This window comes from Sceloporus undulatus, chromosome 6 (genome assembly GCF_019175285.1).
Source record: "Sceloporus undulatus isolate JIND9_A2432 ecotype Alabama chromosome 6, SceUnd_v1.1, whole genome shotgun sequence".
Taxonomy (NCBI): Eukaryota; Metazoa; Chordata; class Lepidosauria; order Squamata; family Phrynosomatidae; genus Sceloporus; species Sceloporus undulatus.
In genome coordinates, this window is record NC_056527.1 from 17,702,691 (window position 1) to 17,727,081 (window position 24,391).

General features: G+C 40.1%; 1 protein-coding gene across 5 annotated transcripts in view; it reads right to left on the reverse strand.

Moving 5' to 3' along the window:
- The window catches only part of CCNY (cyclin Y), a 121,985-nt gene that overhangs the window by 10,068 nt on the left and 87,526 nt on the right, over positions 1–24,391 (reverse strand). For 3 of the 5 annotated variants that reach the window (XM_042475427.1, XM_042475426.1, XM_042475428.1), the window contains 4 exons: positions 15,315–15,415; positions 11,950–11,985; positions 6,535–6,592; positions 6,303–6,422 (listed from right to left, as the gene is read on the reverse strand). In XM_042475427.1, the coding sequence (XP_042331361.1) occupies positions 6,303–6,422; positions 6,535–6,592; positions 11,950–11,985; positions 15,315–15,415 (315 nt within the window). The remainder of the gene's footprint in view (positions 1–6,302; positions 6,423–6,534; positions 6,593–11,949; positions 11,986–15,314; positions 15,416–24,391) is intronic. The other 2 variants (XM_042475429.1, XM_042475430.1) reach the window with 1 other exon arrangement.

Here is a 24,391-nt window from a genome sequence, read left to right on the forward strand (position 1 = left end):
ACCTTTGATACAGCTCACATATACTTTTGCCCACTGGCCTCTCTTCCCCACAGCAGCTGGCACAAAAGGCAACAACATTATGAAGCTCACCTATTCCATTCTTACATGTAAGCACATGTAAGAGATTGTACTGAAGGTAAAACAGGACAGATAAAAATGGATTCATGCTGTCACTTCTCCTAACCCACTCCAAAATGCTGACATTTGCAATTACCAAAAGGTATTTAACAGTATTTAAATGACAAAAAGCAGTTAAAAACAATAGAATTAAAAGATCATTCCTTTAAAACCCTTCTGTTCTTGTCAGGACAGAACGATAGCAGAGAAGGGGCCATTCTAGCCTCCCTGGGAAGAGAAATCAAGACCTACACCTGCTAAGAAGGCTTTGTCTCTTGTCCCCACCAACCATACCTATTGCCTGAACACCACCACCACCAACAACAACAACAATAATAATAAGATTTATTTATATACCGCCCAATCACTGGGAATCCGAGCGGTTTACAACAGAGGGGATGATAGACAGTTCCCTGCCCTCAGTAGCAGAAGTTCCTGCAGTCACTTGGAACAGATGCAGATCTAATAGATGGGAGTACAAAGAACTATCTTTCTGCTTACTGTAGGTTAAGCAATGAATATGGGTAAAGAGTGTGGGGATTCTAATGTGGGGCTGCTCCTACCAATTTGTACTAATACTTATATATAGCATATGTCACTAAAGTCCATGGTGCACAAAGATACAATTTTATGGAACAAACTGTGGGAACAAGCTAAGGCTGCATACCTCTTCACACTAACTGGACAGTAAGTTCCACTGACTTCAATAAAACTAACTACTGAGTAGACATATATAGGTTTGGGCTGTAAAACAGCAATTTTAGGACTGTAAGGTCTAAAATCAAGAATGAGCCCTGGTGGCGCAGTGGTTAAATGCCAGTACTGCAGCCACAAGGTTGTAAGTTTGATCCCAGGCAGGGCTCCAGGGTTCACTCAGCCTTCCATCCTTCCGTAGGTCAGCTTGTTGGGGGTAATTGGCTTACACATTATAAACTGCTTAGGGAATGCTAGTTCACTTATAAGCGGTATAGACATGTACTTGTTATTGTTATTATGTTCAATGGAGCTTACTCCCACATAACTATGCATAGGACATAGCCTAAATCTTGATTAGTTGTCTTCTGCTAACCTAGTCAAGTTTAAAAGTCAAATAAACAGCAACAACAACACCAAAATCCCTCTCCCGACAACAAGAAGATTTTGGGGAACAATATTTCAGCCAACAATTTAAACAAAAAATTCAGACATTCAATTATTTCAATTAGTGTTCATTAAAACTTCCACTATGGGTTATCATAATTTAACTGTCTTCCCTTCTGATTTAAATTTCACCACTAATTGGTGTAAAGAAGGCAGCTTCAGAGAGCTGTTGGAAAATTAGATAGATTGTGTTTAATTATGACTTCCCTTTTCTTGCAGCATTAAAATTTTAATTGGAAAAAAAGACTTAATTAAAGGCATGGAGGGCTGGCAATTCCCCCTCCCCTTTTATCTGCTGGAGACCTGTATTTCCAATGCATAGGAGGAATCCACCAAGCACTGTGACTTCAACAAGCCCTACCAAAATTAACAGCGATTGTACAGTGAAAGTAGACTGGGCAAATGATCATTGTCTTCTATATACCTTCAGCATATTGGGAAAATGATGGAGTAAAAATGTAATTGCATTTTAACAATGAAAATTGTAACATTTCATCAGATTCTACTTAGAATAAAAGACAAAGTAACTCTGGAAAATTCTCAGATCAAACATCTGAGTAATGCTGAAGAAAGCACCCAAGTTTTAGTATGAATAGACAAATGTCTCAGGGATGGTCTGTACATCTTTCCTGACTACTTGCCAAACATGCAGCTACTGATTCATCCCACTTTTGTCTCACTTCAAAGGGAGGACCAAAGGAGAAGTAAGTGAATGCAAAGCTCACACTGTGTGACAATGTATGTTGAGTGTGTATGTGCAAGGGAAATGCAGTATGTAGAATACCATTTGCTTGGATTGTTAAACCGCAGTTCCTCAAGGAAACAGTGCAAGATGGCTGACAAGATTACTTAACAAAGCACACAACAGTCTCCAGGTCAGGGCTGCACTACAATGTGAATGGCTGTGTAAAGGCTGGAAGGTCAAGGCTGCTCATTTCCTCAAAACCCAGGCCTCAAAACTCATAGTGCTCAGAATGATTATATTCTGCAAACCAAAGATTTACTAGCCTGAAACAAGCCCCAGGAGATGGAATTTTCAAGGTCCCTTCCAATGACAGGAAATCTGAAAGTGAGCAGAAAAATAGTTGATGTGGTTTTGAACCCTGTAAGCAGACAGCCAGTAAATGAACAACTTCCCTTTTGATTCCTTGTAGGCCTCCTGACAGAAAAGGATCTAGCTAGGAGTGATTCCAGCTATTTCAAAGCAATAAACATAGCCACTTCTACATATTCTGAAGGATCCATTCCCTCTGCTTCTCATACTTCTGGTCTAATGCTGTAGTGCAGAAAGCCAACCTACAAATACAACTGGACAAGCCCTGTACTAAGCAATGCCCTATTACACAAGCAGCTCTGCTCCAGGTGGCTCATAGTTGGAGGCTGAAGCCAGCACAGTTGTTTGGGGGCAAAGTGAAGGCCACAAGCTGAAAAGACTGTTGTCTGGAACCCTGTGAAATTCTGTGAATGGGGCACAGCAGTTGCACTACCCACTCCCAATCCATCACATCTGGAAGCCCTGTGACTATCTCAAGATCACCTTAAAAGCTCCAAGCCAGGAGACCATTTGAACCATGTCTTCCTGGGGCCAGTACTCAAGTCAATGCATTACCTTGTAGTTGTAGGGAAACAGAAAGGCAGCAGAAAACAACAGCAAAAATAAGGCTGTAGTAAGAATACTAGGAATGGGAAGGGCAGCCATGAAATTACTAGACAGGATCCTAAAGTGTAATGATATACAGCAGAGCACTAAAGTTAGAAATGTTCATGCCATTATATTCCCCATTATCATGTGCGGGTGTGATAGCTGGACAGTGAAGAAAGCTGACAGAAAGAAAATCAACTCAGTTGAGATGTGGTATTGGAGAAGAGTGCTGAGGATACTGTGGACAGCCAGAAAGACAAACAAATGGGTCCTTGACCCGATTAATCTTGAATACTCCCTCAAAGCAAAGATGATGAAACTGAAGTTGCCATACTTTGGCCACATCATGAGAAGACATGACTCACTAGAAAAGATAATAATGCTAGGGAAGGTAGGAGGCAACAAAAAAGAGGAAGACTACATGACAGATGACTAGACTCAACCAGGAAGGTCACAGTCCTAAATTTACAACAACAACATTTATTTATATTCTGCCTTTTCCCAAAGGAAACAAGACCTAACCATAGCAGTGGAGGATGGGATGGGTGGGTTGGAGAAGTCTCAACAACAGACAGTTAATAATAACAACAAAACATCCAGAATTGGCTTGATATACAGAATCTCTTCCTCCATGCAGAGGAAAAACTCTCAAGCTCTGTAGCACAAACAGATCATCAAAACTAGGCATCTTCAAGGGTTTTACTCTGCCTCATAAATATATCCTAAGAGGTACAAATGCAAACTGAAACACACACAGCAACATAGCACAGCTGCCATCAAATAAGACTGCACAGCTGACAGAGCAAAGGGTTTGCATATGGGAGTGAGCTACCTTAAACAGTTCAGAGTAGAAATTTCTCGAATTATCTGTCTGCTTTTGTAAAATGGCCTTAATAAAAACCCAGGTCACTGAGGACTGTTGGGGTTTTTTAAATAGAAAAGCATAGTAGCAGAATGACTGAGCATTTACTGCCATTTCAACTCCTTGAAAAATCTTCTTTAAACATAAAGCCTTATTTTAAAGTGGAGAACTCTCACCTTCATCTATTCCAATTGTTTCAACTTGTCTCAGCAAGACATGCAGAATGGATATGTGTGTGTGTGTGTGTTTAAATATCACTTCACATCAACCATAAATGTGTGCCAGTCACTCACACAGCCCTTTCAGCATCCATCAGCTCTTATTAATGCCCTTGTCACTTACTGATAGTCGTCCAAGATTCTTTGCCTGAAGCTACAGTGATTTAAGACTTAGCCTTACTAATATGGAAAAATTCCAGCTTGTAACATCCTCAGGATGCCAGCACGATGACCATCCCCACCTGTGTGTTATATTAATCAATCAGCAGGGGAGTCTGTAACAGTATCCCTTGGCCTGTTCCACAGATAATCCAGTCTAGGCTCTTTAAATAGATCTCTTTATTGTACTGTATATAATAATGGCTAAAACCATCCCTATGTCACATTGCCTAGTGAGCTTCTGTACATTTATCTGGGTCTTACTGAACAAGGCACTTGAGTATCTTTTCTAGGAAAGCATTTTTACAACCGAATTACTGTCCTAAGGGAAGATCAAAGCTGGAGGGAAGGGAAAGGGAGCTATAGTCTTTTGGTTTGTTTTAATCATTAAAAAAGCTCCTTTGTCTAGATTTTTAGGAGGAAAGCCTCATAAGCTCACTGAAAATTTTTTTAGCTCTCTTAGGGGGCATTTATATCAACTAATTTATTTTTGACTGTTTGTTTTATTACAGTGCTGTCTTGCCCTTACTCCAAGGAATACAAGATGGCAAAGCCCACCCCCCACTTGGCAGCATTTCTTCCTCACAACAACTCCGTGAATAGGTAGTAGTTAGAAATTATAACTGGTACAAGATCATCCAGTCAACTTTGCAAATGACTAGATGCTTTTACCCTTACAGCTGTACTATTTCTACAGTTGCTCCTTTTTCACACCACCTAATATTTCTATTATTTGTAAGAGCTGCCACAGAAAATTCAGCAACCTAGTAGATCCAGGCAAATTATAACTGGTACAAGATCATCCAGGTGCCTATTTTTGGGCTCCAGGCAACTAGGTGACTGAGATTTCCCTAGCATTTCTTTGAGATGTAGTGTGGGTGTGCCAAATGGGGTAACTGGGAAAAATCTGCACCATCAGGCTGACCCACCTAGCTGTATCATCCATACACAGATGCTTTGGACTTTGCCAAGCAAAAGTGGCTACCACACTGCTGTTGCTGCATATGATGGAGGTGGTCCTCGCTGGCCTTAAAAGAAATGAGTAAACACAACACATCACTTACACATGGAGATCTTAGAAGGCTCAAATGAGGATGTGAAATTCACTCAAAGTCAGCTCTGAAGATCTATGCCTAATGCCTGTCAAGTTCTAAGGTGGTCACCCAAATGTAATACAATGAGCCAACCTATTTCAAATCTTCCTGAGGAAATGGCTCTCTCTGTGTTTGCATAGAGCTGATGCAGTGTTTGTTGAACAATTTGACATTGCATAGCTCTTTTTTTAAAATTAAATATAAAAAACATTTAAACACGTACTGACTAAAGGTAGGGCATACACACAGTTTTTTCCATGCTAGCATAGGACCATATAACAAGAGGAGGAGTGTTTCACTGTGCCACACATAGTGTGTGCGTGTGTTCCAATTCTGACAGCAAGAAAGGGCTAAAACTCCCCCCAGCATGCCAGAGTTTGGATCCTTTCTCCCCTCTCCATGATGGCTACACAGTTGTTGAAAAGACTGACTAAATGTGAAGCCAAATGACAAATGTCATATCCAGTTTGTTGCTCTGAAGTGGGCTGTTTGCTCATTAGAAAATTAACAGGTTGTGTGAATCTCATAAGACTCTGAAACTGAATTTACCATTGAGAATCCTAAAATACAAGGTTTTGTTTTTATTAAAGACCTCCAAAACTAATTTCTTTTCTAGATTCTCTCTCTCTCTCTCTCTCTCTCTCAACAATCAGAATTCTAGGAGCTGAAGTTCAAAACATCTGGAGGACCCCAGTTTGGGAACTATTGATCTATATTTATTGGATTTATATCCTGCCTTTCTTTCAAAAAGATATTTCAGAGAAAAGGGGAAAGGAAATAATCTCATAAACTTCACATCTTCACTAAAAATCACAATCAGCATATTTTAAAACATAAGACAGAAGGATTTTCAATGCTGAAACATACCAAAACAAGACTGGAGAAATTGAACACATTTAGACTAAAGGACAAAGGAGGGTAATTTAGACCCCCCCCCCAATTACCAAGGACAGAAGTGTTTTAATGTTTCACATACGATCTTTGGAAGATAAACGTGAATGTGTAAACTGAATACCCAGCACAAATTATAATCCAACTCAGTAGTTTATAGTGATGTTTAGCATACTCACCAGGGTGACAATGGCACATTCGGCAGTCAACTGAGCAGCACTGAACAATGTCCGGACAAAGCGATAGATTTGTTTCTGTTCTGGGTCATGTTTGTCATAATCTGGCGGCACTTCGGATTTCTAGTGAAATGACATTGTTAAAAATGTGAGCAAACTACAAAATAAGTTGGAGAAGGGAAGTAGGAAATAGAAGGAGATGCATTTAAAAATGATAGGGTAGATGAACTTTTACCGAAAGGGGGTGGAGGTTTTCATCAAAAATATCTAGGAGCATCCTTCCATCTGTGTCCCTGGAAAAAGAGAAAGATGAGAAGAAATGACAGGAAAAAAATCAGAAATGGAGAAGGACACTTCATATATTGAAGGATCTATTTCACACACGCACAATCTGTTATTTTGTAGCGTGTTCGTCGACAGCTCCCACAATCTCACAGACAGTATATCTGTATGATTGTGGGAGCTGTGTAATACACTAGAAGGTATTGTCTATGGGATTATGGGAAGTGGTTTTGAGACTATAAGAGATATAGCTCAAACATCTGTAAGGCACCAGTGTGAGAGAAGTCTAACCTATTCCCACACTGGCAGCAGAGAACAAATAATTTACTTGGGGCTTATTAATAATAATAATAATAATAATAATAATAATAATAATAATAATAAGTTTTATTTATAGACCACTATTCCGCAATGATCATAGTGGTGTACAGTAAAAATTACAATACAATACAAAAAATTGCAAGGCCTCTCTCCCCCTCAAGATGGTGGTCGGGGGGGAGGGCTCTTAGTCTTTCCAGGCCAGGCCTCGTCTCTCCCCCTCAAGATGGTGGTCAGGGGAGGGCTCTTAGTCTTTCCAGGCCAGGCCTCATCTCTCCCCCTCAAGATGGTGGTCGGGGGGAGGGCTCTTAGTCTTTCCAGGCCAGGCCTCGTCTCTCCCCCTCAAGATGGTGATATTCTGATACTGCTCTGAGTCTGCGGGGGGGGGGGGAATCCTACCTGAAAACATTTATCTTATGAAATATCACAACAGGCATAATTAATCTATTGGATTTTCTGCCACTAGATAGGATGATGACCAATGATTTAAAAGGGGGATTTGTAGGACAAGTGTTCAAATGGGTGGAGAAGAAGGAGGACATTTGAAATCCACTGCATCAAGTTATGAGTGCTATATGGAAAGTCAGACACATGATACTAATTATTGGGGGACCCTGCGAACTTTCTGTAGGCATCTGCTGACCACTGTGCAACAAAGGATGCCAAACTAGACAGATTTCAGTTTTGATTCAATTGAGCTTTTCTAACATTATTGAGACTGGGTAGAATTTAGTATCCTCAGGAAACAGCAGAGGGCGCATGGACAACATGTTGGACAATATGGCTAAGGATTCACTTGACAAACATACCACAAACGGAGGATCTAAATTCACACCAGCTATCCTCTTCTCTGAAATCCATGCTCAATCTTTGTTCTGAATTCTAAACATTAGCTTTAGAGCAGCCCTGGGGACAGTCACACCACAACCACACCACTGTAAATGGGAAACACCCATACAATAGGAATAGAACAGAAAATGTAATTCCTCAGCCTGCCAACTACCATAGTTAAGGATGAGCTTATACTGTGTCTGTGCACACTGGAAGAAATGAAACATTGACTTGTCTTTCAGTTTCTGGGAGGGTTTTTGTTTTGGGGGTTTGTTGTCCTTCCTGCCCTATTCTTTCCCAAGACTGTTAGTTGAACTTCAGTGTACTTTTTTGGATGACCACCTTCAGAATCCCCCAGCCACAACAGCCACTGGCCCTGCTGGATGGGTGATTCTGGGAGTTATAGTCCAAAAATAATAATCCCAAGATCTGGCTACCAGCATGGTTATTTGGAATCTAGAGGTTGATTGTACAACATCAGTGGCCAGTTACTTCTACGTAAACGGCTTACTACACACAGATGGTAACTGTGTGTATTTAGTATTTTTTCCATATACCTTCTGTTCTACTTTTCTTGGCATCCCTGTATTCTGTCTATATTCTACATTCTTGCTATTTTATATGTTTTTAAAAATCCCCTTAAAAGCTATGGTAGAATTAGGAAGAGCAACCATATACTTTTTTGGGGTGGCTTAAAAGGGCTTTGTTCCGAGTGGAAGGGAGACAATATTAAGGAAGGCGAAAGGGATGGCGAAAATAGTCAAACTGACATAGAGGAGACAAGGCAAACAGTGCAAGGACCCAACAGTGGGAGGCAAAAAAACTTGCACAGGCAGCAAGTAAAAGGGAACCATGGTCTGCGATGTCTCTACACTAATGCACAGAGCATGGGAAATAAGCAAGATGAACTCGAACTCCTAGTACAACAAAGCTAATATGATATAATAGGCATCACTGAAACCTGGTGGGATGAGTCTCATGATTGGAATGTGGAAATAGAGGGGTATAACCTTATTAAGAGAAATAGGCCAAATAAGAAAGGAGGAGGAATAGCACTATATGTCAGAGATATTTACACCAGTGAAGAGATCCTGGACATCAATCATGGAAGCCAGGTGGAGAGCATCTGGATAAGAATCAAAGGGGAGAGAAACAACAAGGATGTTACGGTGAGAGTCTACTACAGACCCCCAAGTCAGATGGAGGAATTGGATGATATCTTTCTAGAACAGATGACCACACAGTCAGAAAAGAGAGATATAGTAGTGATGGGTGACTTCAACTATCCTGATATTTGCTGGAAGTCAAACTCAGCAAAATCCTCAAGGCCTAGCAAATTCCTCACTTGCCTGGAAGACAATTTCATGGTCCAAAAGGTGGAAGAGGCAACAAGGGGGTCAGCTATTTTAGATCTGATCCTAACCAACAAGGATGACTTGGTTAATGGGGTGCAAGTGGTGGGATCATTAGGTGGAAGTGACCATGTTCTCCTGGAGTTTGTAATACAGTGGAAAGGAGAAGCCAGGCATAGTCAGACACGCATCCTAGACTTTAGGAGAGCGGATTTCAGTAAACTTAGAGAAGTATTGAGAGCGATTCCATGGTCAGAAATACTAAAAAATAAAGGAGTTCAGGACGGATGGGAGTTTTTCAAAAGAGAGATACTGAAGGCACAATTTCAAACAGTTCCAGTGAGAAAGAAAAACGGGAGGTGTCTCAAAAAACCAGGATGGATGACTAAGGAACTTTCAACCGAGCTAAGTTTGAAACGGAACATGTATAAGAAATGGAAAAAGGGGGAAATCACAAAAAAGGAATTCAAAGAAATAGCAGGCATGTGTAGGGGTAAAGTCAGAAAAGCTAAAGCGCAGAACGAACTCAGGCTTGCTAGAGAGGTTAAGAACAATAAAAAGGGCTTTTTTGGATATGTCCGCAGCAAAAGGAAGAAGAAAGAAGACAGAGAAAAGGCAGAATTACTCAACACCTTCTTTGCCTCAGTCTTCTCAGAAAAAGAAAAGGGTGCTCAACCTGAGGATAAAAGGGAGCAGAGGACAGAATAGGGGAATTTCAGCACAGAATAAGTAAAGAGATAGTAGAGGAACACCTTATTAATCTAAATGAATTTAAGTCTCCGGGACCAGATGAACTCCATCCAAGGGTATTAAAAGAACTGGCAAATGTAATATCGGAGCCATTGGCAATAATCTTTGAAAACTCCTGGAGAACAGGAGAGATCCCAGCCGACTGGCGGAGGGCAAACGTTGTCCCCATCTTCAAAAAGGGGGAAAAAGAGGATCCCAACAATTATCGTCCAGTTAGTCTGACATCAGTACTAGGAAAGATTCTGGAGCAGATCATTAAACAGAGAGTCTGTGAACATCTAGAAGGCAATGCCATAATCACAAAAAGTCAACATGGGTTTCACAGAAACAAGCCATGCCAGAGAAACCTAATTTCTTTCTTTGATAAAATTACCAGCTTGGTAGATGAAGGGAATGCTGTGGATATAGTATATCTTGATTTCAGTAAGGCCTTTGACAAGGTTTCCCATGACATACTTGCAAACAAGCTGGTAAAATGTGGGCTAGACAAAGGAACTGTTACATGGATCTGTAATTGGTTGACCGGCCGAACCCAAAGAGTGCTCAACAATGGCTCCTTTTCATCCTGGAGAGAAGTGACCAGTGGGGTCCCACAGGGCTCTGTCCTGGGCCCAGTGCTATTCAACATCTTTATCAATGACCTGGATGACAGAATTGGGAACAAACTTATCAAATTTGCAGATGACACCAAATTAGGGGGAATAGCTAATACCCCAGAGGACAGGATCAAGATTCAAAATGACCTGAATAGACTAGAAAGCTGGGCCAAAGCTAACAAAATGAAATTCAACACAGAGAAATGTAAGGTATTGCACTTAGGGCGGAAAAATAAAATGCACAGATATAGGATGGGTGACACCTGGCTGAATGAAACTACGTGTGAAAGGGATCTAGGAGTCCAAGTAGACCACAAGTTGAACATGAGTGAACAATGTGATGCGGCAGCTAAAAAGGCCAATGCTATTTTAGGCTGCATCAATAGAAGTATAGTGTCTAGATCAAGAGAAGTAATAGTGCCACTGTATTCTGCTCTGGTCAGGCCCCACCTAGAATATTGTGTCCAGTTCTGGGCACCATAATTCAGAAAGGACATTGAGAAACTGGAGCGTGTCCAAAGGAGGGCGACAAAAATGGTGAAGGGTCTGGAAACCATGCCCTATGAGGAACGACTTAGGGAGCTGGGGATGTTTAGCCTGGAGAAAAGAAGGTTAAGAGGTGATATGATAGCCCTGTTTAAATATTTGAAAGGATGTCATATTGAGGAGGGAGCAAGCTTGTTTTCTGCTGCTCCAGAGAACAGGACCCGGAACAATGGATGCAAGCTACAGGAAAAGAGATTCCAGCTCAACATTAGGAGGAACTTCCTGACAGTAAGGGCTGTTCGACAGTGGAATGCACTCCCTCGGAGTGTGATAGAGTCTCCTTCCTTGGAGGTCTTTAAACAGAAGCTGGATGGCCATCTGTCAGGGATGCTTTGATTTGGATTTCCTGCATGGCAGGGGGTTGGACTGGATGGCCCTAGTGGTCTCTTCCAACTCTATGATTCTATGATATGATATTTTTATATCAAGCCTGATTCTATTATATTTCTGTCATATTTTTCGGATTTCATCTTTAGTAACTATCCTTCTACAAAACTGGTTTCATCATAGCATTTTCCCATGGTGACTGTTAACTATAAACTATTTTTGGTCTGAGTGTTAGCTCCAGGAATCCTGGAGTCTCTTGGGCAAGGCTATTGGCCTGTGATTCTAATACTGGTAACATGTGCAGCAGCCCTAAATCCTTATTAGATAGTATTGCTCGCAAACTGTGTCTATAGTGGATAAAGAAGAAAGAGTTAACCAATTAGTAGTCTAAATACTCTAAAGGCACCAAATCCTATCTGATCTAAGAAGCTAGGCAGGGTCAGCTCTGGTCAATATTTGGATGGGATACCACCAATGAAAACCAGATGCAGTCGGCTGTATTTCAGAGGAAGGAACTGGCAAAAACACTTCTGAGTTTTCTTTGCCTAAGAAAATCCTATGAAATTCATGGGGTTGTCATAAGTTGACAGGTGATTTGAAGGTACATTCACACATCCACACATGTTGCTTATCCCAATATTAACATACCTGTTTTTGATGTGGTAATATATTGCAAGAGCTACACTGTAAAAGAAAATCTAGAATTAGTGACTTGGAATATGAGAGAACATTTTCTATAGCATCGCATTACTAAGCTTCTATTCAGAGGGCTCAGCCAACCAGTAGGAGAAGTGACTGCATAGTAAGAGAGACAATAATGGAGATCAACAACAACAAAAATGGTGAACAGCAACTCAATAGCAAAAAAGAACTGAATTCTATTATCTACACTGAGCCTTTTTTCCTTTTTTGGAGTATAACTTTCCCAGCCAGTTATGTCTTGGAACTGTATTCCAAAAACATCTTGTCAAACTATGCATTAGGAACATGAAAACCTCTCAATTTTCCAGAGTTTCTCTGAACCATACTTGAATTTTCTTTCTGTCCTTCTGTACTAGGTTATAAATTTCTGGGGGTGGGGTTCCTGACATTTCCACATTTTTTTCTTAATTTTCACATTTAGTTGCATCATTTATATAATATATGCCTAATAAAGCATCTTTCTATTTTTCCCCAATTGTTTTGTGTGCACTTTAGTCCTTGGAAATGCTCCCAAAATCCTGTAAAGCGTGTCAATGCTCAAAGACTAATGTGGTGGTGGTGGGGTCAGCAACCCAACTGTCAATGGTCAGATCACTTCCTCATGATGTTTGGCTTGGTGGTAGTGGATCCTCCCTGAAGAGGCAGGGGACTATTTAACATCGTCTGCTCCCAGAAATCTATGGATGGGACTGTACTCCCCCTGAAGAAGGAAGTGTTTAGTTTAGGAGTATTCTTAGATCTATTTTTATCACGGCAGACTCAGGTGGTCTCAAAGTGCTTGGGGTCCGTTTCAACTGGTCCACTAATGATGGTCTTTCCTAGACAGGGATAACTTAGCCCCAGTAGTCCATGGACTGGTAGCTGCTTAATTAGATTACTGCAATGCACTCCATGTAGGGCTGCCCTTGAATATGATTTCAAAGCTGCAGTAAGTAGCAAATAGACTGCCAACCAAATCATCACACAAAACTCACATATCACTAGTTTTAAAAGAACAGCACTGGCTAACAATGCATGTTTAGTTTGAATTCAAGGTGCTGGTAGTGACATTTAAAGCCCTAAATGTTTGGGAGCACAATACGTAGAGAGGCATCTCTCTATATATGCACCTGTCCAAGGTTTAAGGCCTGCTGGAAGGTCCTCTATGTCCCATCAATCAGATAAAATTTATCATGGATCGGAAAAGACTTTTTATAATTAAATATGAAAAGGAAGAGCAGGCCATTCAGCTACCAAATAAGGGGCCATATGACCTAGAAGGGGTATAGTTGTCCTAGGAGAAATGTATAGTAACATCTGCAGACAAACTATTGCTTTAACTATACATTCAGGAGATTAAGATAAACGTTTAATACATAAAAGATTTATCACCTCTATTTGTCAGTGATTTTATAAAAGACACAAGCCATAAAAAGCATGAACATTAAATATAAAAGACAAATCAATGTGTGGTGTGGTTCTACAATTTCTTCTGAGAAGAACCTGTACAAAAAAACCCTCCCTCCCTCCCTCCCTCTCTGATGCATTACAAGTTAAGACAGACAGTGTGTTCCAATTATACTGTGATGTGCCTCTTGGGAACAAATAACTGAAAAAAATATGGAATGACATAAGAGGATTATTTGTGAATATGTTCTGAGAGTTCCCAACATTTCAATACAGAAATATGCTAGCATTTGGATACCATGGGTGTTCTGAATTGTACTTTTTCAAAACAAATTTGAAAAGTAAATTGAATGTCAGTTATTTTTAGAGGCTAACAGCTTCTGATATGTTTGTATTTATGTGTGTATTCATATGTGCCCCTAGTCTTACAATCTTCAGGGAAGGGCACTGCATCAGTCCCCCCAACCTCATTGGTTTGTCTGGTAAGAAAAATGGAAGGGGCTTTCTCAGTGTCTACTCCTGTGCCTTGGAATTCCCTACCTTCTTTTTATTGATAGGCAAAGTCTTTTTTATTTAGACATGCTTTCAGCTGTCAACTGGTTGGAGCTGAAAAGGCTTTTTTAAAAAACTTAGGTGTGCGCTGTTTTCTCCTATGTTTTGAATGTGCTTTTGGCTGTTTAATGTTTTCACTGGATTGTTTAACTGTTCTTAAACCTTGGTGTTACATTCTATTTTAACCTATATAGTAAAGCATCATGGGTTCCATATTTAGGGAAATATATGACATACTGGTAAATAAAATAAAGTATTAGAAGTCTAATCTTATCATTTAAAAAAAAATGGCCACAGCAGAAAAATCCATTAAATCCTTTTTATTAAAAATTGTTTACATAATGTTGGAAACTGAGACACATTGGGGGGATTAATATGAGTAACTACACCATCTTAGATATATCTCAATATCTTGAAGCAAACATAACTATGGTTCCATCAAAATCCAGCAAATATAGTAAATGATTATCAAACAAACACATTTTAGGACTTCACTGGGCAATTTCTGAACTGCCCAACTAAGTGCAAATGATTTGCCCTGGGTAAATTCAGAAACACTTTCTTAGCAAACAGCATTTCAATACATGCCCCAAAGGGTGCATTTTTAATTTGTCCATGAACACAGAAGCATACCCACCTTTGAGCACTGTCAGCAACAGAAGTAAAAATGTATTCCTTTTTTTTTCAGCAGTAAAAGCAGAATATAATATGGCAGTTTTCATCTGGTATGACACAGGATTAAGATGCAAATAAAACAAGAGGCAAGCCAACAGAATTGTATGTTATGGGTGATAAAACTAGATTTTTATCACCGCAAGACAATAATCTGAATGTTGCCTTCAGATATTAGGAGAAGGTCTTAACAAGCAAGTATGTATGAGAATTATTGGAGGGTTTCATTTAAAGCAAACTCAGAGAGACTATAGTCTTCAGTGACATATTTGGAAATGTCCACTGTACTTGTCGTGATGTGTATAAGAGCAGAAAATAAGAAATGACTACCAACAAGGCTCCAGACTAACATATATGGAATCCAGTCAGTACCTATATGGACTTCTAAAATTATGCTGGCAGCAACGTGGAGGAACCACACTTACATGAGAGTGAATTTAATCCAGGACTTTTTTATATATTAGAATGAGGAAGAGCTGTCTTTTATTCCCTGTTCCTCCCAAACACAGTCAGAATAGTTCCACTGAAACTGATACATAAGATCTGTCAGCATACCTCACAGAATTCCCATGGAAAAATGGCAGGAGACTTGGCCATTTGTTTTTCTCCCCTCTTTTTTCAGAGGGCCTTTGTTAAAAGCAATTATCCAGCAATAATTAAAAACAACATCTATTTGAGCCAAGGAATGCAACCATACCCACCATTTAATTGTATACTTGAGGTTGGGCTGACTGACTGTGCTGTCATCCAGGAAAATAGTGGAACAGGAACTGTATTTCCTTCTCAACTGACCAGGAGGGTGCTAGAAAACAAACACATGAAAAGGACATTGGCAGTCACGTAATTCTAGAGGACTTTTCTTCCTTAAACAAAACAACTTGAGTAAACAGTTCCTCTCTAGTCTCCTTGCACATGTACAGTCATATTCAACAAGCATCAGGGGAAAATGTTTGGGTGTCAGATGATTCAGACAAATGACACTGTGCCAACCATTCAATTCCAAAGACCAATCTGGAGACCACCACATATCAGCATCTGGAAAGAAAACCTGAATAAATTTCAACAATGAATAGTATTGAAAGGACTGAGGCAACAATGTCTGTAGGGGTTCATAAACAGAAAGCACACACCACACTTTCATTTTAAAACACATCAGCTAAAGACCAAAGACATTTATATCCAGCCATCACCACACCCATCCAACTTCCTCTATAATAAAAAAGGAAGATTTGAAATGAAAGAAAAGAAAATGAAAGAAAAGGTCCACCAATTGGATGTTTTCTTGAAGGTTGACATATTTGCTTATTCCATCTTCAGAAGTATAAACGTCATCTGGCAGACCCCTTTTGGTTTGGCCTTTCTTTTTAACATAAAGGAAATATAGAGGCCTAAATCAATGTTACTTCCAACTAACATAGCCCCAGTGAAGTTAAAGAGACTTACCTCAGTTTTATTAACAGGATCTACTGATTTGGCTGGATCTACTTCAGTTGGGACCAACATTGAATTTAGGCCAAAGAAACCTATGTTCAACTGTGGGTCACGACCCCATTGGGGGTTGAACGACTCTTTCACAGGGATTACCTAAGACCATCGGAAAACACATACTATGAAGTAGCAACAAAAATAATTTTATCATTGGGGGTCACCACAACATGAGGAACTGTATTAAAGGTTCGTGTCATTAGGAAGGTTGAGAATCACTGAGCTAAGGGCTGATACTGTATCTTCTGAGTCTCATTCATTCATCTGGCACACTATGAGGGTGTCGTCAGCCTTCAGTTTTGGTAATTGTTTTCAAATTGAATGGCTAAGGCAAACAGAAGGGCATGCTGTGACTAGTTCATCACTGTAACATTTATTTCAAGACCAACAATGTGCCAGGCAGAGTACAGAACAGGAGGAAGGAAGGGAGGATTAATCGGGAAAATGCACTGAAAAGGTTACATACTCTAATCCACCCCAAGGCAGCTGAATGATTCAGCCAAGAAATGGCTTAAGTGGTGAACCAGTAATAATTGTGCAGCTGTATACTAATCAAGAACTAAGCAATCATGGGAGGGTGTGAAAACATTGCAAAAATATCTATTATCTGGTGCTAAATGAGGAAACAGCTCAGGTGCTTTACCACTTCTGTCTCACCATCTGTTGCTTTATATGTCTAAACCTCTAAGCACAATTTGGAACCACAAAATCCATTTCTAAGAGAAAGCAGAGCAAACTAGCAAAAACTTAAACTTAGGTCTTTCCAAAGGCTGAGCAATAATATAAAAATCTATCTAATACATATTATTGACCTATATACACATGCAGGTGAGCTAAATGCTAATTGAAAAGGGGATCAATCAAGAATGCAATCTACCACCCTATCTGTTTAACTTGTATGCAGAAAACATCATACAATGAGCAGGTTTAGACTTGGAAGAAAGAGAAATGAAGATTGCAGGAAAGCTATCTGTAATCTAAGATATGCAGATGACACCATTGTCCTACAGACTATGACTCCCTTATTCAAAATGCTTGTGACCAGAAGTCTCAACAAGAATGTAATTTATGTTTTGTATACAGCTTATATGTGTGGCCTGAAGGCCACTTTCTGCACAATATTTTTAACACTTCTGTGCATGAAACAAGTTTGTGTACACTGAACCATCAGAAAGCAAAGGTATCACTATCTCACCGACCCATGGAGAAAGTGTTAAATTTTTGAAGATTTTAGAGTTTGGAATTCCAGATATGGGAGACTCAACTTGTGGCACAAAAGAACTAAGACTTGGAATAATTAATAAGCAAAGTCTAAAAAGAAAGTGCTAAAGCAGGCTTACTGCTGAACATTAAGAAGATAAAAATACTGACCACAGAGGATTTACATAAAATTAATGTAGACAATGAGAAACTGAAATAGTTAAAGATTTCTCATACCTTGAATCAATCATTAATCAGATTGGAAGGTGCAGTCAAGATATCAGAAGACTAGGAATGGGAAGGGCAGCTATGAAAGAACTAGACAAGATCTGAGGTTCAAAATATAATACAACTAAACACTACACTTAGGATTGTCCATAACATTGTATTTCCCATCACTATGTACAGTATAGCTGTGAGAACTGGACAGCGAAGAAAGCTGATAGTAACAAAATCAACTGTTTTGAGATGTGATGCTGGAGAAGAGTTCTACAGTTACCATGAACTGCTAAAAAGACAAATAAATAGGTATAAAAATAAATCAAACCTTGAACTCTCCCTAGAAGCCAAGATGACCAAACTAAGGCTATCATACTTCTGCCACATCATGAGAAGGCATAACTCACGAGAAAAGACCATGATGCTTGGAAAGATAAAGGACAGTTGGAATTCTGCCCCCCCCCCCCATGAAATTCCCCATTGGCTCCCAAATTTCTGACTCTGCAGTAACCTAAAACTTTAGTTCAGCATTTAAAGATACAGTTCAGGCATCCAAAGGAAGGGGGCAGGCAAAGTGCCCAAAGGAATGTTAACACAGCAAATAAAAAAAATATATCAAGAGATGGTTTTCAATATCTCACTGTACACAAAACTAGAAATTTGAGGGCTGAAGGAAAATTTCATTGAGGGGTAGAATTCTTAATAGGAAGAACACCTGCATTTTGCCCCTGGTAGCTACACCTTTGTCTAGGTGTGATGCTCCAAAGCAGGCAGAAAAATCCGCTACACAAACATTATGTCAAAATTTTAGAACGCAGAAGAGAATGGTGCACAGAAAAGAGAATATTGGGGAACCACAATAAGAATTGTTATCACCAACATCACAGTGCTCATTTGGGTTTCTTCTCCTTTGATATATTTTGTTAAAAAGATTAAAAAATCAAAATCACAAAATGAACTGCCTAAACAGAGCTGACAGAAGACTATGGTGGCAACTGTGGATTCAGTTCAGTTCATTTATGCTGTAGAATGCTTCTTGCAAACTAAAAACATGTGTTATCTATGTGTTTACAACAACCAAACTCAGGTAGGTAAAATATTGCCTACGGCATGATGGGAATATCAGTATTTGTAATCCTGTGTAGATGGCGCAGAACTACAACTCAATATGGTTTTCAGAAGAATTTACTAAAATTCACATATTTCTTAATATTCAGTATGAAAAGAACTTACGGTTTTAAACTATTGAATGTGGGAGAGATTAAAACCCCATCCCAATTTATGCCTGCCACAACATACCCTCCAAAATTTCACAGATGAAAACCAGGATGCATGTAGATGCATCAGTCTGCTTTATCACACTAGGGGGCAAACAGGATTTAAATGAAAGTTAAACTAGAGAAAAATAGGAAATGTCATGTGATAAACATCAGGCATTTCCTGGTTTTCTCTAGTTTAACTCACGTTTAAATCCTGTTTGCCCCCTAGTGTGATAAAGCAGAAAGTGTGATCAAAATGGCAAATTTTATTAATGAGGAATAACATACAAGGTAGGAAATGCTACAGTCATTTGCTTTTGCTTGAGTCTAGAAGGAAGGGCAAGATATTTCTCCTTGCTGTCTTCTCTCCCTGCTGAGCTTAGTGCAAACTAATTTTGCACTTTGAACTCAGTTTGCAGCAACTGAAGTAAGATGAGGATGAAGGGGGAAAGCAAAGGGAGGAGAGAATACTGGAATATTTTTAAACCAGTTGAAAAAGTGAGATGACAGAGGATTACTTGGGGTTGTCCCTGACAAGTCAGGACAGCTGAAGGGCATGCTATGACTTGCTAACCCCCCCTCCTCTTCTGATTCTCCTACTTTGGACTTCAGTTCTCCCAATAAAACTGGACATAACAGCATATCCTTCTGTTGTTGGTTTTGTTTCAGTGCAATAATGGTAAGAGGGCAAGGGGAGAACAAGAGATAGAGATGAGCCCAAGCTGCTTCTTGAGTTGAGATTCCATGCCAGAAAGTACGATCCAAACAGGACTGCAAGATCATATGCAGTAGTCATAAAAAGCACCGCAAGATAGCAGGTGGAGAAAATGCATCAGCAATGCTTCCTATGGATCAAGTTTTATTAACCAAACAAGGAGAGAAAAAGGTTTCACTTCAAAAACAGAACAACCTCTCTCTTCTCAACTTCAAAAGGCCTTTAAATCACAAATGAAATGACCAGGAACCAAAGTCCTTACATTCTTGCCTGGGGCATTTTGTTGCTCTTTCTTTGCCGCAACACATTCGGTGCTCTGAAAAAAGATTGCTGCTGATATTTGGCACACAGTGTCACCCCTGCATCCTTTCTGAACTCTCAAACCCCTGCTGTTTAGTGCTGTTGCTGCTATTTTATTTTTATTTTTTTGAAAGGTGGAAATGTTTGAACAGCTCTAATCTTCAACAGAATGCCTCTTATCAAAATCTGAACAGCCTGTAGCTCAAAATGGCATAGAAAGGATGAAAAATATACAAATTCAGAAGTGCTTGTAGTACAGTTAGCTGTTTACAAATCCCTCTGTGACTGACAGCTTTATCCTGGTCGTAACATGAATTTGTTGTTGGGGAGCGGTGTTTAAGTTGTATGGGGGGGTAGGATTTGATTTCTAAATGTTGAATGATGATTAACAGCAGATGATAGTATTTAAAAACCAAACAAAAAGTAGTTAGTTAAACTCAGATTTCAGACCCAAAATATCAGTATTCCACTGCTCTGATGAGGACACTAACCATTCAGTATCTTCCAAATTCTGAGTATGTGTTACTAGGTATATACACATCTCGGATTCTGCTGGAACATCATACATCGCTCTTGAGTAAACCTTATGAAATTCACGAGGTTACCATGAGTCGATAGGTAGCCTGAAGATGCATACATACCATTCATCCATCACATGGTCCAACAATCCCCCTACCTGAATTGTACATAATAATCATGGGGATGATGTTGGGACTTCCTCAGGCTTATTCTGGGGTGCTTCAGTGTGTTAATGTCCAGTCCTCTCTGATAAGAGCTGCTCAGAATTAATGGCTGCCATGGTAACCATGGGCTTGCCCTAGATAATCCCTGTCCTAGTGCATTCAGCTGGACACATATTTTGGACTTGCTGTAATGTACTGGACTTAGTTGAAAGGGAGCTGAGGGAACTTATTATACTATTTTTGGCAGGTTATAAACCGCCACTTGGGACGTCCACAGGATGTCCCATTTTAAAAAGGGGGCGTCTCTTCTAGACGCCCCTGGCTCTAATACGGACTCTGTCCATACAATATGGCGCCGGCCATTCCACACGGCTGGCGCCATCTTTATGTACCGGACGCTGTGCGTCCGAACGTGTCGCGGCATCTGTGACGTCGCGAATGCGCCCCTGGCGCCTCGCGACGTCACAGAGGCGCCGCAAGAAGAAGCTCCATTTTGGAGCTTCTTTTTTGGTCCGTGCGGGAGCCGTGCGGTGTGGCTGCTGCAGCTCCCACACGGAGCAAACGGCGGCGGCGGCAGACCGCCTCAAAGTGGCGGTTTATAACCCGCCTTTGTCAAGTACAAAATGAATACCTACTATACAATTGGTCCCCAAACTGTGAAGCAAGGCTTCTGTAGGGCAGGGATCACTTTGTTGGCCTTTGGCCTGATTGGACTAAGCAGAGACTTGTCCTTTGTCCATTGGAAGTAGTGGAGGGGGAGGACATATTAGATCAGTGTACACGTTGGCATGCAGGATGCAGGGGCTTAGTGGTTAAGACGCCAATTCTGACGGTCGGAAGGTTGGCAGTTCGAGGCCTGAGTGCTGCATGATGGGTGAGCTCCTATCACTAGTCCCAGCTTCTGCCAACCTGGCAGTTCAAAAGCATGCAAATGCAAGTAGATTACATAGGTACTACTTTGGTGGGAAGGTAATAGTGTTTGGTGCAGTCGTGCTGGCCACATGACCACTGGATTCATCTTCAGACAACGCTGGCTCTTTGGCTTAGTAACAGAGATGAACATCACCCCATACAGTTGGTTATGATTAGACACTCATGCCAAGGGACTACCTTTACCTTTATACTTTGGCGCCCCATTGAGGTGGAGGGTTGGTCTTTGGAACTACTTCCACAAGGCACAAGATTGGTGGATGGGGAATGAGACTGCCCTTGTGGCTGATCTGGGATTGACTCTCCCTTACAAAGTCATGGGCTTTGGGAGGGAACACTCCAGGTTTGGCCTTCCAAATATGACTGTCCAAAATAGCAACCGATCTGTTTGGCTTGCTCCCAGGATTTGGTGTTTCACCCAAGGGATAGCTGGGGAGATGTCATAGGTTGACATCTGGGTCCCAACTGGACCTGCACCAGATTGCTCTCCCCTAGTTTTACCAGTTTGCTTATCCCTAGACCTTAAACAGTTTAAACAGGTTGTAAGTCAATAAAATGGCCATTGTTAATCCAACTGACTGTGTCTGGTATCATTATTTCATGGTTGGTCAATAATTATATCATTACATTTCCACTTCAGTCGTCATGAGGTTCTTTCACACTATATGATTATAGCACCATGATTCCACTTTAAACAGCCATAGCTTTATCCTGCATACTGGGGTTTGTAGTTTGAAAAGGCACTGATTGAGAATTCTAAATACCCTTCTTTAAACTGCAAATCCCAAGATTTCACAGGATGGACTCATGGCCATTAAAGTGAAATCATAGTGCTATAATTGTTTAGAGTGAGAAGACTTATGGTTTCATGTTGTGGAATTTTGGGGTTTGTAGTCTGGTGAGGCACCGGAACTGTCTGGCTGTTCATTCTAAATATCTCTCTCTAAACGACAAATGCCAGGATTCCAGAAGATAGATTGATGACAATAAAAGTGGTATAACTGTGCCAAAGAGTAGCTGTTTGGGTTAGTGTTTTTGGTACATTAGAACTTCACAGGTGAGGGGAACCCATTACTCTTAGAACATCTGGCACAAAAATATTGGAACACCCCAAACCCAGGTTGAAAACTACCTCTTGTAGAACATTTTCTGCGATGGCCCCTAGACTTTGGAACAATTTACCGGAAGAGGTCCGTCTTATCACTTCCTTGGAAGCCTTCAAAAAGGCACTGAAGACGGATCTCTTCCAGCAGGCCTATCCAACTGATTTCCTCTAATCTGATTTGTACATCTGAATATATGACTCGATTCTTACAACTAAGCAACACTATAACAACTTTCTCTTTTTCCCTTTTATTTTTATTTCTTTGATGTTTTTGAATTATGTATGTATTTTATGATGTGTTTACTGCTGTAATCCCGCTTCGATCCGAAGGGAGAACTGGGAAGTATCTTTATCTAAAAAGAAAGCATGTTTTAAAACTGTTTTTCTAACAACCAGGTGAGAGCTGGCCAGGTAGACATGGTTCCTTCTCTAGCCACCTTGAGTCCCACTTTTGGAGAAAAGTCAGTCTGAGAGGTACCCCCTGATCAGTCAGTAGTTGTTGAGGCATATTTTCCCACTAAATTTTATGTATTTATTTATTGTATGTCCTATCCAGTTGCCCAGGGCAGCCTGTGATATGTTAAGATTACAATGAAATGAGTTCAACAAGTTTTACCGTCTTTGTAGTCTGTGCTTTTGTTGGTTAATAAACATAGTTTTTATTAAAGCAGGTAAGTGGCCTGTTAATTGTATACAATGTACAATGGCATCAATTACAGTAATGAAAATGACAATGGTGTGGTCTAGAAAGATTTACAGACATTACAGTAATTTATGCCAGTAATCAAAATATAGCCGTTATAGTACTGGATAAGACAAAGTAATTTTGGTAAATAAGGCTATTACCAAGATGCCATTTTGGATACATACAAATGCATATGTGTTGAAAGAACCTCAGATTTTTTTAAGTAGAGAGAAGTTAACTGGCATATTTTCTACTTGAAAGATCCCCTTATCTCTTGGTTCAAGCTAGTATTCTTAACACTACTCAGCTGTTTGGGGATGCTAAATTGTTTTTCAAAACTGCTGTGGGGAGTGAGTCAGTTATCTCAATTACTTCTAAGCTCCTTTCTTCTTCACGAGGTTTGATATTATTTACTTTTTCACCACTGAATGAACAGCACTGCTCTGCTGAACAAAAAAGAAGACCACAAATCAAACAAAAAGATGCATTATCTTTAATTTGTTAACCCTAACTGGGGTGAAGGAATCTGAATGCTTTCTGTATCTTGTTCAATCAGGATTGAAGAAGAATACTAGGAACCTCTGAAAGAAAATTACAAGGTGGGGATAAGAAGTAAATTCCTTCTCCATATACTGCATTGTGTAAATTCAGGTGGGAGGGCAGGTGAGTGGGAGGCGGGTGAGTGGGTGTATACCTGAACTCTTTTGTGAAAATGTGAGAGCGTCTACTTATACCCACTTCTGCCACCAAATGTGAGGACCCCCAACTGTCCCATCATTACGGCAGCAAATATGAAGAACTTCTAGATGCCCTTGTGGTTCCTGCGCAAGATTTTAATTGGTGTAATTCCACCCTGGATACCACTACCCTTGAATAACTACTGCGACCACAGACATTGTGTGTCTTAACTCAAGCATGCCAACAATTTTTATGTGTCATTCTTAGAGGCACAAGTGTACAATACAAAAATAATTTATTAAACATAAGTTCAATATAAAATTAAAAATTGCTTATTAAAAACATCTAGTACCTGGGTGATCCCAACTAATTCTAACTCGCATCTGTCACACATATGCCTAACTTCAACACTCGTCTCTCTCATTGTAAGCATGAGCTTTCAAAACGCATGCTTAAATTCAGGGTTCAGAAAAGCTACTTTTTGGATTACAACATCCAGACCTTCCTAGCCAATATAAC